The following is a 12,514-nucleotide window of genomic DNA, read 5'->3' on the forward strand; positions in this document are numbered from 1 at the left end:
AAATTGCTTTCAAGGTAACAGCATCAAAACCAACTTCTTGAGAGCTGAGGCATCATATTCTATTCAGATGTTCTTGTGTGCAGTATCTGAAGGTCTGCTCATTATTAGTTAATATCTTCTAAAATCCTCGTGTGTTAAGCTTTCAGGATATATATAGCAATTCTTTTCATGTTGTAGGGCACTACCAGTAGAAAAGAAATTCAAGGTCTTTAGCATATGGCATTGCTAGAATGTTCCCAAAGAGGAAGCTTTAAAAAAAAAGTCTCATTTATTTGTTGGTCAGTTTCCTTATGTCTAAGATCAATGTATCCTAATTTACAAGAATTGCTTAAAAATCACTAAGTCAAGAAACTTGAGCCTTGATTGTTTGTAGTATTTCTGTATCTATTACAGTATGCACTATTTAGTATATAGTTACTTTCTTCAGTTGGACTTTGTGGTTTATTTTTAGCCTATGTAAGTTCTCTTAGCTAATGTGTGCTGGGACTTCTTATGACAGAGGGCTCTGAACTGGTAAGGCTTCATGTTTGGTGGTTTCCGTGCCTGTGATGACACAGGTAAAAACTTGTTTTAAGACCTTTGGACTTGATTAATAAAATACTGAGATACTGTTTTTTAATGGAAATTCCATAGTTATTTGACACAGGAGAAGAAAATATCCTGGGAAGTATGAAAGTTATGAGACTTCATTTGTGTTGGCCCAGAGCACGTTGAGGAAAACACAGTGTGACCCAGAGGTGCTTTCTATTTGGTGAATATCTTTAATCTATCTTCTGAGGAAAATGAGGCTTACACCTTTGCCTTCTCTAACTTCCTTCTTCCATAACTTTTGAATCAATTGGCCATATTCAGACAAATGTTAAAGAGCAGCAGAAATAAAGAAACACATCTTTTTATAAGTTTCATGAAAAATGGCAGCTGGATGTGGGAAACCTAAACTGATGTACCTGCTCAAGAAAATCTTCATGTGAGCTTGGTAATAAACTGTCCTGCTAGATGAGCTGGTTTACCAGTGTGAAGGTGGGTGGAAACTGCTGGAGCACTGTGCTGCCCTGCTTGCTCAGCAAGTAGTTGAGAAACAAGAAGCAGCCAGTATAGGTGCTCCTAAAGAGTTGGGCCTGGAGCTGTGGAATGAGAAGATAAAGGCCAGAGTGGATGAAGCCAAACCGTTGTGGGAATATAGGAACTGGGTGTGCACACTGTGCTTTCCTAGGGAGTTACTGGTTCTGCTGCAATCTAGCTGACCAAAGAACCCCGGCCTTTGTGAGTCGCTGGTGATCATTTGTGGAGAATCTATGAAGAACTCATCTCTTTCATCGTCTTAATCTAAACTTTTCAGATTTTATACAGACAGCCTTAGTTGTTCGTAAGTTTACTTTTTATAGTGAAATGGAAGACCCTGCAAATCGAAGTGCAGTGAACTTTCATTGTGAAACCTCTGCAAATTCACTTGAAGGATAGGAGAACCAAACCCCAATAAAAAATGTGCTAAAGGACTGGTTGCTCTAAAAATTCTATTTCATGAGGGTAGCATGACTCATACCACTTAATGTTCCTATCTCTTTATTCAGTTTATTTTTAAGTAGTGCTGTACAAATAGTGTTTTTCTGTGCCAGTTGTTGCTATGACTTCATAATATTTCCCTAAATACGCTTGCTCATACTTTCTCACAGCGTAGTATTTGGCATATAAAAACCTTAAATCCATCAGAATTTCCTGAGTGCTGATCATTTTTCATGCTTTTATGGAAAAGGACAGCTCTGTGTATTATGTAGTTTTAGTTGAGGAGGAATAAAATTTAAAAAAAAAAAAAGTCCCCACAAGCTCTTTCCTCATTTAAGAAAATGTTCCTCTGTTTCAGTTTTTCCAGTTTTTCCATGTAGCTTTTCAGATTGAATTTCCAGCACTGGTATAGTTTAGGCTATTTTGTTAAAGGTAAGTAAACAGTGTATTATTACTTCAGAACACTTTCACTGTCTCTTCTTTTTGTAATTGGAGGGGAAAAAATACTTCTTGTGTGGTTTGGGGGGGTAGGATGGCTGACTTGTTGAAACTTTTCTTTAGGTTTATACTTTTGCATAAGGGCATCTTTTTCCAAGATGCTGAACCCTACAGTTGTCTGTGATCTTTTCCAAATGGCAGTAAACACTTTGGTTGAAAGATCTTGGTGTACTACAGAAAAACAACTCTAAACTCTTCCTGAGAACCTTTGGAATCTTGCTCCTTCCCTTGTTCTGCATGGCATGCCTGGATCACGTGCTTACTTCAGTTGCTTACTTGGTTTCAGAGCGATGGGAGTTAGTGCTGGCTTAGTGGGAAAGAGGGAGGAGGACACAAACGTTTAACAGAATCTAGTTAGCAATGTTTATTGATCTAACAAGTTGTCTTTAAACTCTAGGTCTCCCTTTGATCAGATGAAATAATACCAGAAATTACGGTTAAAGATACCACTGCATAACCTGATATTTTTGTGAAAACTTTAAAACAAACACTTAAAGCTGTTTAATATCAAACTATTCTTTTGAGTTTGTCCAACTAGTTGCAAGTTTATTGCCCTTTTGTTTCTGCCTTGTGCTGCTTATGGCTACCTAAGAAAGTCTATCAGAAAATATGAAACCTTACAAATTGATCTTTGTTTATATTGATGTATTGTAAGAATTGCAAGGGCCAAAATGTATCTGGGAAGAAAACATCCATTTTAAAGGTGTTCTGCTAAGAAAGTGAAATTTTTTTCCCTCTTGATTTAATAAAACCACAGGTGGAAAAACAGGTTTTTTGGTTATTTCTAATAACATAGCAAGTTGAAAATTTTACACTAACAGGTAAAAATACTTTGTCTCAATATAGCATCTTCCTTTGTAATTGTTGCCATTTTGCAGAACCCTTCATGTATTTTTGGCTATCTTTTTAAAATAAAAATCTAACAATTGATGCTTCTGTTTCAGTTTTCAGTTCTTTATTCAGTGTTAAGGTTATTTGAGCTTTCTGTGAATTGGATTATGGAAATGAATTGGATAAAAAACTGTTCAGGAGAAACAGCTTGTCTTCTGAGCCAGAGCAGTTTTGTTTTGTTTGTGCTGTAACTGTCAAAAAATCTGTTTTGTTTCAGCAGCTAGTTTTTGTTACAAACAAGTGGTGCATGCCTACCCTTATGGCACAGTTATTTTCAGAGTATCCAAGAAATTAGAATTTAGCATTGACTTCTCCTTGGCGGCTTAATTCCTTTTCTCTCAGCAGCATGTCATAACCACTAAGTTGCAAGGTAGGCCAGGTTTGTAGGCATTTTCTACTCTGCCTTTGGAAGTGGCCCTGTTGCATTAAGGGAAGCAAGATTCATCGGGCAAGAGAGAAGGGGAGCTTTACCTTATAGTCTACTGATAAAGGCATTCAGCCCAGAAGAGGTGGTAAAATCTGTTTATCTGTATGTAGCCCTGGCAGTAGTTGTAGGCAAACTTGATAGGAAAAATTTAAACAGGAGAACTTGATGAAGTATCTGTGGAGATTAGGCAGGGCATTTGCATGTGTGTGTTGTGGGAGGGAGTTGTTTCCTTCCTCTCCTACCTCTGGGTCTCCACCCCAAAAACCGCATTTGTGGATGTAAGTGACTGAATTTTTGCCTCAGTACTGGTTTTGATACTTATCTTAAATGTAAGGTTAGGGTAACCCTAGATGGTTTTGTTTTTTGTTTTTTGTTTTTTTTTTTTTTTAATACACAGTGCTTTATAAACAGTCATGTCCTTCAATGAGGGTAGGTCATGTTTTTTGTCCATGCAGCTGTGTCTATATAAGTGAAAATACATGAACTGTTAAAGTAATGACTGACTTCTAATAAAGATCAGAATTTGGAGTTGATTTTTTTTTTTTTCCTCTCCTGTTTGTTTTGCTAAAATAAAACAATGAAATAGTATGGTAACATATTACAAATAAAGTGCGGTAAAACGAGGTGTGGGAGTTTCAACTTCTAGGGAAAGTAACTGTCAGCCTCAAAGAGACCTTCTGTCATGGAGCTTATAACCTCTTACTTGGTACATGTGGAATAGTAGCTACATGCATCGTATCGTCATTTAAAATCTATTATCTGCTTTAAAATGCACAAGAGTGGTGGCAAGCAAATAGCAAGTAGCTCAGGTGGTTACTAGCCCTGTAAGAGATCTAGTCACAGGTGGCTGAGCGAGGTAACTGGAGCTTCCCTAATACCATAAACTGTTTTAAGATGTTTGGGAAGGAGGCTGGTCTTGTCTCCTGCTTTTGACTTACATAGCTGCAATGCTCTTCATGTTGCTTTCGCTTTACATGGTTGCTGAGGAAGCTCTGTTTTGCATTTGTGGGTGCTTTTACCTTTCAAGTAGATGATTTAAATCTGAAATTCTTACAGAAATAAAACTTTTTCCTTCTGAAGAGAAGATTTATTTTTCTTTAAATCAGCAAGTGATTTTTGGCCTTAAATATTTCCAGTGGGTTTCATTATATAATATAGATTTATAGTGAAAAGGGAATAGGAAGCAATACAGTTAGTGTCAGTAACAAAGGTCAGTTGATTGTCTCTTATGGAATGCTTTGAAGTGGAATGCTTACTGAGTAAGCATCAAGCTGCTCAGTCTTGTCTTTTGGTTGTAATAGCAAATTTTATGATATAATAAATTCAAGAGTTCAGTGAAATTTGATATAAGCAGATGGACTGTACACTTTCTGGTCAACAAATGTAGTGATAAGAGCTAAGAACTTTGTGTGGTAGTGTTCTGTTGTGAAATGTGCTTATTTACATGCCATGTGTGGTTACCTCTTGTTTTAAATTGGCATCCCTAGATATCAAAGAATTGAACGATGCTACCTAACTTAATTTCTCTTTTCATAACGGTTTTTCATTAACAATGCTCATAAATATTTTTTTTTTTTATCTTTTTACAGATTGTGAAGGCATTTAAGCTCTGAATATTTAGAAGCTCTTCAAACAGAGAAATGTCTGGCTCATATGATGATTCCGTTGGAGTCGAAGTTTCTAGTGATAGCTTCTGGGAGGTAACTCAAATGTTTTACCACAATATTTTGATTTTATTTTTTACTCTTACTATAGAAAATCTAATTTTTATACATCGTAAACTGTGGAGAGAACATCAATAAGAGTTACCTTTGGTTATTGTGATCTGCAGAAATAGCCTTCAGGGTAGAAATGACGTTTTAGATTTTTGGCCTAATTCTGTCAACTGACACAAACTTGAGGATCATCCATTTGGATAGGAAAATAAATTCAGAATCGAACCTTTGTCAGTTTTTATTGTCAGAGGTGTGTGGGTGGGTAGCTTTTAAAATTACCGAGGGAATTGAGTGATCAATGTTAAATCTAAAGTAACTGGTTGAAGGCTACTGTAAGTGTACATAAATTACATATATAAGATAATGTATGAACACATTGCATGTTTCCTCTCTGTCTAGATATACTGACAAACTTTTTTGAGAAGTTATCTTATGCTTATCTCAATGTAAGAGCATGCATGCAGAAAGATAATACAAAGCACATTGTAATATCAGTAATTTGTGCTGCCCAAATCTGAAGAAGGCTTTCAGATGTTATGATAATGTGATTAAGCTTTAAAGAGAGCAAACTTCATAAAGCAGAAAGCATGTTACAAAAAAAGTTTCTTGCAAGAAACAGAAAGGTTTGACAGTGGTAATACTGACCCAGTTGGAGGTAAGTATGCTGTCCAGATCAGCTGTATTCAGTGGGGCAAATTTCTACAGTGTGACTGGGAGATAATTTGAGTTTGAACTGTAGCAAACATGAAAATGGCTAGGGGGAATATGTCTGAATATTTCTGTTACCGGAGACTATGTAAGACAGCCTGGTTTTGGTGGCCCAACATTGTGCTTCCTTTTACATGAAAGCTTTTCTAGACCACTAACCTGCATTGGTGGTGGTGATGAGGACATACTACGTTTTGATGCAGATCTCCAATATCTTTCAGTACATTATCTAAAAGACCTAATACCAGTGAGGTTCTTGTTTAGTAGACAGCTATCATTTTTGAGGGGACATGTTTACAATTATATTAAATATGTCTATCCTATTCATAAAGAGGTGGTTTTAAAATTACTGGATTATAAATCTTAACCTCTTCTGTTATAGGGGTACTCCATAGTAAGACCACAGAGAGGATGTGAGACCTGAGGTGTCTGAGACTGAACTGTATGTGGTCCTGAGCAGTTTGATCTATCGGACCTTCTTTGAGTAGCAGTTTGGACTAGATGATCTCTAGAGGTTCCTTCCAACCTCAATTATTCCTTGGTTTTCGTTTTATGCTGAGGCAATTTTCTGGACAGGCTTCCTTGGTAGAAGTGCTTCAAAATAAAATGAGGAGACAGTCAGGAAAAAAGAATCCTGGACCAAAGGTGGCTCTTTTTTGATGTTTGTTGGGCGTCCTATACTTGGCAGGAGAATGTGACTTCTGGGGGCTATTCTGTACCAAGCTGTTGTCTTCCATCCAGTAAATGTGTTCGGAAGCATAAAAGATGAATGAATAAGAATGAGAATTTTGTAAACTAATATGATTGTTCGGAGAAGTGTGAAATCAAATATTTAATATTAAGAATGATAAATTATAAGAAATGGCAATTAACCTAAGTTGGGACCTTATGAAGCATAGCTTATATGTATTTGATGCTTATTATAGGTGAGTTAAAGGTGTTCTTTGTGTCTGTGCTGTTGGTGACTTATTTTATATCATTTTGTAAACACTACTTCTTAATCAGTTTCTTTGGACTATTCTATGTATTCCTTCTAAAAGGCCAGAACTGCAGTTGGTTTCATAAGCAATGTCAGTGGGCTAATTTAATGCATGAGTATATCTTTATTCATCCTTGGATAAAAAAGTTAGACTTAGACTTCAGTGTTACAATCAAGTTCTTTCCATATAGGATTAATTATTTTCTCTTCTATTCCTCTTTTTTGATGTATAACCACAAAGGTTGTTATGTTAAAATGGTCAGGAGGAAAAAATTCAGATTAATTATTTTTTTTCTGAAACTTTTAATATATCAGGCTGGAAAAATAATATGCTCTGTGAGTTGATAAATACTGACTAGAATAGTTGTTCAGAGGGGAAAACTAGCATTGTTTAGATCATATTAAGTAATAGTATGTTAGATCAGTTAAAAGTAGTCTCCAAAATTGAAGATGGAATTATGTTCTCATGAAATGGGTTCAGTTCGTTTAAAAATTCTAGATACCATCTTCACACTCACTTTTTGGGGAGTGAAACAAAGGTTTGGCTGCAGTAAAAAATGAATCTCAGTGATAAGTCAGTGGCTTTTTTTACTGCAGTGACTTTAAATTAACAGTTTTTCTGAAAGCAAAATTGGACTTTCCATGCAATTGATGACCATACTAAAAAGAAGAAATCTGTAGTTTCTTGTACTAAGCTTTTGGCAGTTTAGCAATATAAAAGGGAATATTTCACTGAATTTTGGAGTTTTGACTATTGAATTATTTAGGAAATGCTACTTGTTTTGCTATTCCTCTGCTATGTGCTGTTTGATTCTTAAGACAAATGGGCAAGTTGGGGGATTGTGGCTACAAATGCTGATTCTTTAAAAAAACATTACTAGAGATGGTTTTGTTCTTACTACAGATATAAAGGCTGCTTCATTATTAGCAGAGTGACTAAAGGCTTGAAATTTTTCAGAATGTAGAAACTAAGTGGTATTTGATTGAAACAGTGGGGAGGCTGTAAAAGTTTTATAGTTGGTCAGTGCTTAATGTCACCACTGACATTTGTGTTGTGGGTAAGGAAAAGACAAAAACCAACAAAGAATAGGCTAGAGTTCAAAAGACATAGCAGGTTATCATAAAGTGCTGTATGTATAGCTGAAAGTTTGTAGTAGGTATGCCTAAATGTTTATGTAACTGTATGGAGAGTTGAAAAATGTGTGGTATGGCATCCCTGGCATTCTGCAGAGACAGAGCTTTTATGGATACACTAAGACACTTTGAACTAAACATGAAAAAGAGTACTAGGACACAAATGATAAATGATTTTATAGTAATACTGAACTATTAACAGGAAGGATTGATATGGTAGCAGATTTTGACCTTCACGCATGCTGTGCATTTACAGAGTCCGTGTAGTTTGAAAGAATAAACATGTTTACAAAACTGTCTTAAAAACACATATATAAACTTTTCTCTCAGTGGAAATAACTGAGAGAATATATTAAGCAAAGAAATTGCTATTTCTTTGCACTCTGTTACTTATCATAGGATGACTCCTTATTACTGTGTATTAAAGTATTCAAAAGACTGGTAGTCTTGGCAATACCCTATTATAATGAGAAATGTGAATGTGGAACTTGTGTTTTGGTTGGCATGTATCATTATGTGACAGGGAAGGTGTTTTGTTTTATCCTGACACAGAACAAAACGCTTTGACTAAAGCATACCATGAGGGGAAGTGGTAAAATACCTCAAGCTGTGCTGCCCACTGCAGCGTAGCCTTTATGTAGGATATTCTGAGTGATTGCTTTCATCTAGGAACAGTTTTCTTGTGACCTCCGCACTCTACTTCTGTGCCTTTCTGTGAGGGTAACTGTATTTTGACATGCATAGCAGATACTAGCCTGAAATGTATTTTGGTTTATATATACTTCTGATTATTTGTTTGAGTGAATAATTAAGTTATCCAGCAGTTTGCTTAGGCCAAGTAATGCCTTGGCAGAATGTACCATTTGACTTTAAACCTTGCCTTTCTACAGAAAAGCCTGGCAAAACAATAAGACAGGAATTGTCCTTCAGATCGAGAGTTAAGAGGGAGATTTGCCAGGCTTCTGCTGTTGGTAGAACACGAATGGAAAGTAAAGGAAGTCCTGTGTAAGTCTTAATAAATTTAACCTCAGAATAACTCTTCAGCATTCAGTGAAATGCAGAAACTAACAGCAAGCCTGTCAAACTTCCTTACAAAACTCTTAAGTACTCGCGATTTGGAGCAGTCTTTCCAAACTAAGTTTGACAATTTTAGTCTAAATCTTGCCCATTTTCCATATGTTCTGAATTGGTTATTTTGTTACTGAAGATTGCAACTTTGAATTCTAGTCTTAATCTTTCTCAAAACGGATAACTAAGCTGCTCTGAGCAATGTGTTTTGTGTGACTTGAGTAGAAAAGATGGGGTGTCTCTGGAATGCCAGCCTCAGTACTTCATGCCTCAGGTAACAAGAAGTAAAGAACTCTTAATAATTTGGAAGTTGTATTGTTTGCACAGACTTTATCATTTGCACCTTTTCATTAGAGGTTTTTAAGATATTTTACATGATAGTTTTTTTTTCTTTGTTTTTAAAGACAGCCTGCAGTTTGTTAAAAGCCACCTTGCTATGTTTTACTGACACAGCTGAAAGCAGTGAAACTATTTAAACTTCACCATGGCACAGAAGAGACAGTCTGGCAGGGCGAGGTTTTGAGTTTGTTCCCTCATACTCCAAAATACTTCCAATTTATTTACTTTTGGAGACTGCTGCAAAGCCCATCTCTTTCTTGAAAGACATCTAGGAAAGAATGAGGTGTCTGGGTGTGGGACCTATCTGAAGAACTTCTTGTGAGAATTGTTTTTTGGTCACTGCATATCTTTGAAGCTATACCACTTATTTCTTGAATGTTGATGTTCTGTTGAACTGATAAGAACTGTACTTAAGATGTCGATAAACCAACTTCAAAGTTTTTGCCATTGCTGTTGACAGAAATTTCATGCAGGGTTGTCTTTAGGAAATAAACCACTTGGCTTTTAATCAGTTTTCTGGCTCTAGAAGCATTTGCTTTCTTTTGGAGTTGTTACTGCCTTTGCTAGGATTCCTTATTACAAAGCTAATTAATTGCAGTTTCATCACATTCAAAAATGTGAATCTGTAGAATAGGGTTGCATGGTACTGAGTTTATTGCTGTAACCTCATCTGGTTGCATATGCTCAGACTGTTTGTGGAGCAATTCCATGCAGGCGACTTAATCTATGAAACTTTTTTTATGATGTTGTTATTTCAGTACTGTTCATGGAAACTTCCAGTTCTGGCACTGAGAGTCACGCTCAGTGCTTGAAGTACAATATGAATAGTAATTTGTTTCCTTTAAAGATTCGTATTTTTTATTACTACATAGATATTATCAGGTTCGGATTTGTGGTTGGGAAATAGTTGCCTTGTTGAAAGGGAACTGGAGAAGTTGCTGTTTGGATTTGTGTTCTTGCTGTTGACTTACTGTAGATACATGAGTCAAAAAAATGTGGGTAGAACAAGGTTTAGGCACAAGTAGTATCTTGTATCAGAACAGCTGATACAACTGAAAAAAAATAGGCTTTCAGAGATATGCATCTTTCTTTAGCATTAAATAGAAATAGCAGCTTTCATAATTATATTGAGGATTTTTTCAGTATTTAGTTAACCCAAGCTACTGTTGAAAGGTTTTGTCTTCTAGGAGGATAAATCCTTTTCAGAAGAACAAATCTTTTATTTTCCTCTAATCTGTCCGGACGTTTATCAAACAGAAGTACTTCAGGAGACAAAGAATTTTGTATGTGTTTTCATGTAAGCTTGCTTAGAGAGCAAGGAATTGCAAAATAATAAAAGACTTTCTGAAAGATAATTGCCACAATAACGGTGGAGGATTTCATCAAAGTTGCAGTTTTAGTAATACCTTAATTTACTTAAGAAATGGAAACTTCTTCTTTTTCATTTCTCATCTTTCTAACAAGCCCCAGTGTACCTTGAATTATCTGGTTAAGCTCACGGTTCTTTCTGGGTGCAGATTTTTTTTTTTTAAGACCAAGGAATCCTGTTGTTATGGTCAAAGAAGGAATTCCTTCATCTGTGTTACTTAGCTCACAAGGGTGACATGCATTGTGTAATCAAAGGTTATTGCTGATGGACTGGAGCAGGATGACAGTAACTTTTCCAAGGGAAAGTGGAAAATTTGGAACCTGATATGCAATTTGACACCCTTTGTATTTATTCCTTATCTGTCATATTGTCTCTTTGGCATTTCCATGACTGATGTACATACATCTCAATTTGTCATCATTCATGCCACTTTCTTGCATTCAAAAATAGACTGTGGCAAAATTGATTTGTTCTAACATTGTACTGCTTTAGTAAAACGCAAGAAATGGATGTCCCTATTGGCCTTGTTCTAGTGAAGTAGTTTCGAAATACACATGAAAGAATTTGATATATTAATAATAAATGGAAGGCCTATTTTATGATACATTTTGCTAATTAAGCTCTGGCCTTATGCTTGCTAATCACTATTAAGGTCATCTTAAAAGAAAAATGCCTTAAGCAAACTGAGACCAATGCTATTGTTCACTTAGATACCTGTGAGGGAAAGGCGATGAGTAAGCATTCCTAGAGATCAAAGTAGAAGTGTATGCATATCTTGTAAGGTAAGACATCAAAATGAATAGCTACCCTGCCTGTGGAAGCACTTACTTTTAATGAGCCATAAGTCCCTCACAGGCAGTGTGGCACTTATACCCTAGGTGTGTGTCCCTATTCTCCCCTATTTTCTGCTGGCGTCAGCATTATGAAACTCTCTCCATTTATGCCAGAGGTGTTTAACTGCCTTGTGAAAACACCTACTTATCATAACAAAAACAGTCATTCTGAACAGCTGCTAAACCTGTAACTGGCATTAGCTCTGTGAACTTGGACCTGTGACTGATTCCCTTGGAGGACAGAGCCTTGTGTGCATTTTGAGGTGCTGAGCTCATTGCTGTCATTGCATTCTGAGCTATCTGCTGAGATATCCACTAGCAAGAGAAGATTTTCAACTTATTCAGAAAGGGAAAGTTGGTCACCTATGTAGGGTAGGTGAATCAAATTTGGCCACCATATGCATTCCCATTCTTCCAAAAAAAAAAAAAAACCACCAAAAAACCCCAAAGCAAAGCCCTAACCCAACACTCTGGATAGAGGCAGCTGATGTGGGACACGCCTCCCACAAACTGCATTGTAAGCTGTCTGCTCAGATGGCCACGGTCCTGCCCATTTGGTACTCCTGATACTTGTGCTTCATGCCTGCTACTGTGAGCCAGTATCTACATGAGGCAACTGCTGAGAGGATGTGTGGTGGAGTCAGGGAATTTAAGAGGGGGAAGCTCCCAAAACTCACTCTGGAATATTGAAAAGGTGTTCCTGTGTTGAGGGATTTCAGTTACTTGTCAATTAATGGTTTTTGCTGATGAATCAGACTGTTCTGTTTTGCTTTTTCATTTTAAAAATATTTGGACTCTGCAATAGTAGATTCCTGTCATATCTCCTATATGCATTTTTTTTTCCTGCTTTTAACATTGAGCAACATGATGTTCTCCATTTATATTGCCAGGTGTTTGCTTACTGGTATGTTTGGCTTTAGATTTTGTGGGTATAAGAGCTTCCTCAGAATTTTTTCCTGCTACCAGTGGTGAATTTATATGGGTAAACTTAAAAGCTTACACAGAGATAGTGCTCATAGGTACTTAGACAGTATATGTGCTAATTATGCA

The 12,514-nt window shown here is 36.4% G+C and overlaps 1 protein-coding gene across 7 annotated transcripts in view; it reads left to right on the forward strand.

The window, feature by feature from the left end:
* Positions 1-12,514, forward strand: part of PACSIN2 (protein kinase C and casein kinase substrate in neurons 2) — a 62,279-nt gene that overhangs the window by 28,402 nt on the left and 21,363 nt on the right. For all 7 annotated transcript variants that reach the window (XM_032986312.2, XM_032986315.2, XM_032986317.2 and 4 more), the window contains exon 2: positions 4,909-5,019. In XM_032986312.2, the coding sequence (XP_032842203.1) occupies positions 4,960-5,019 (60 nt within the window). In that variant the 5' untranslated portion in view covers positions 4,909-4,959. The remainder of the gene's footprint in view (positions 1-4,908; positions 5,020-12,514) is intronic.

The sequence above is a fragment of the Tyto alba genome, unplaced genomic scaffold (genome assembly GCF_018691265.1).
Source record: "Tyto alba isolate M040663 unplaced genomic scaffold, T.alba_DEE_v4.0 Super-Scaffold_21, whole genome shotgun sequence".
In the NCBI taxonomy this organism is placed as follows: domain Eukaryota; kingdom Metazoa; phylum Chordata; class Aves; order Strigiformes; family Tytonidae; genus Tyto; species Tyto alba.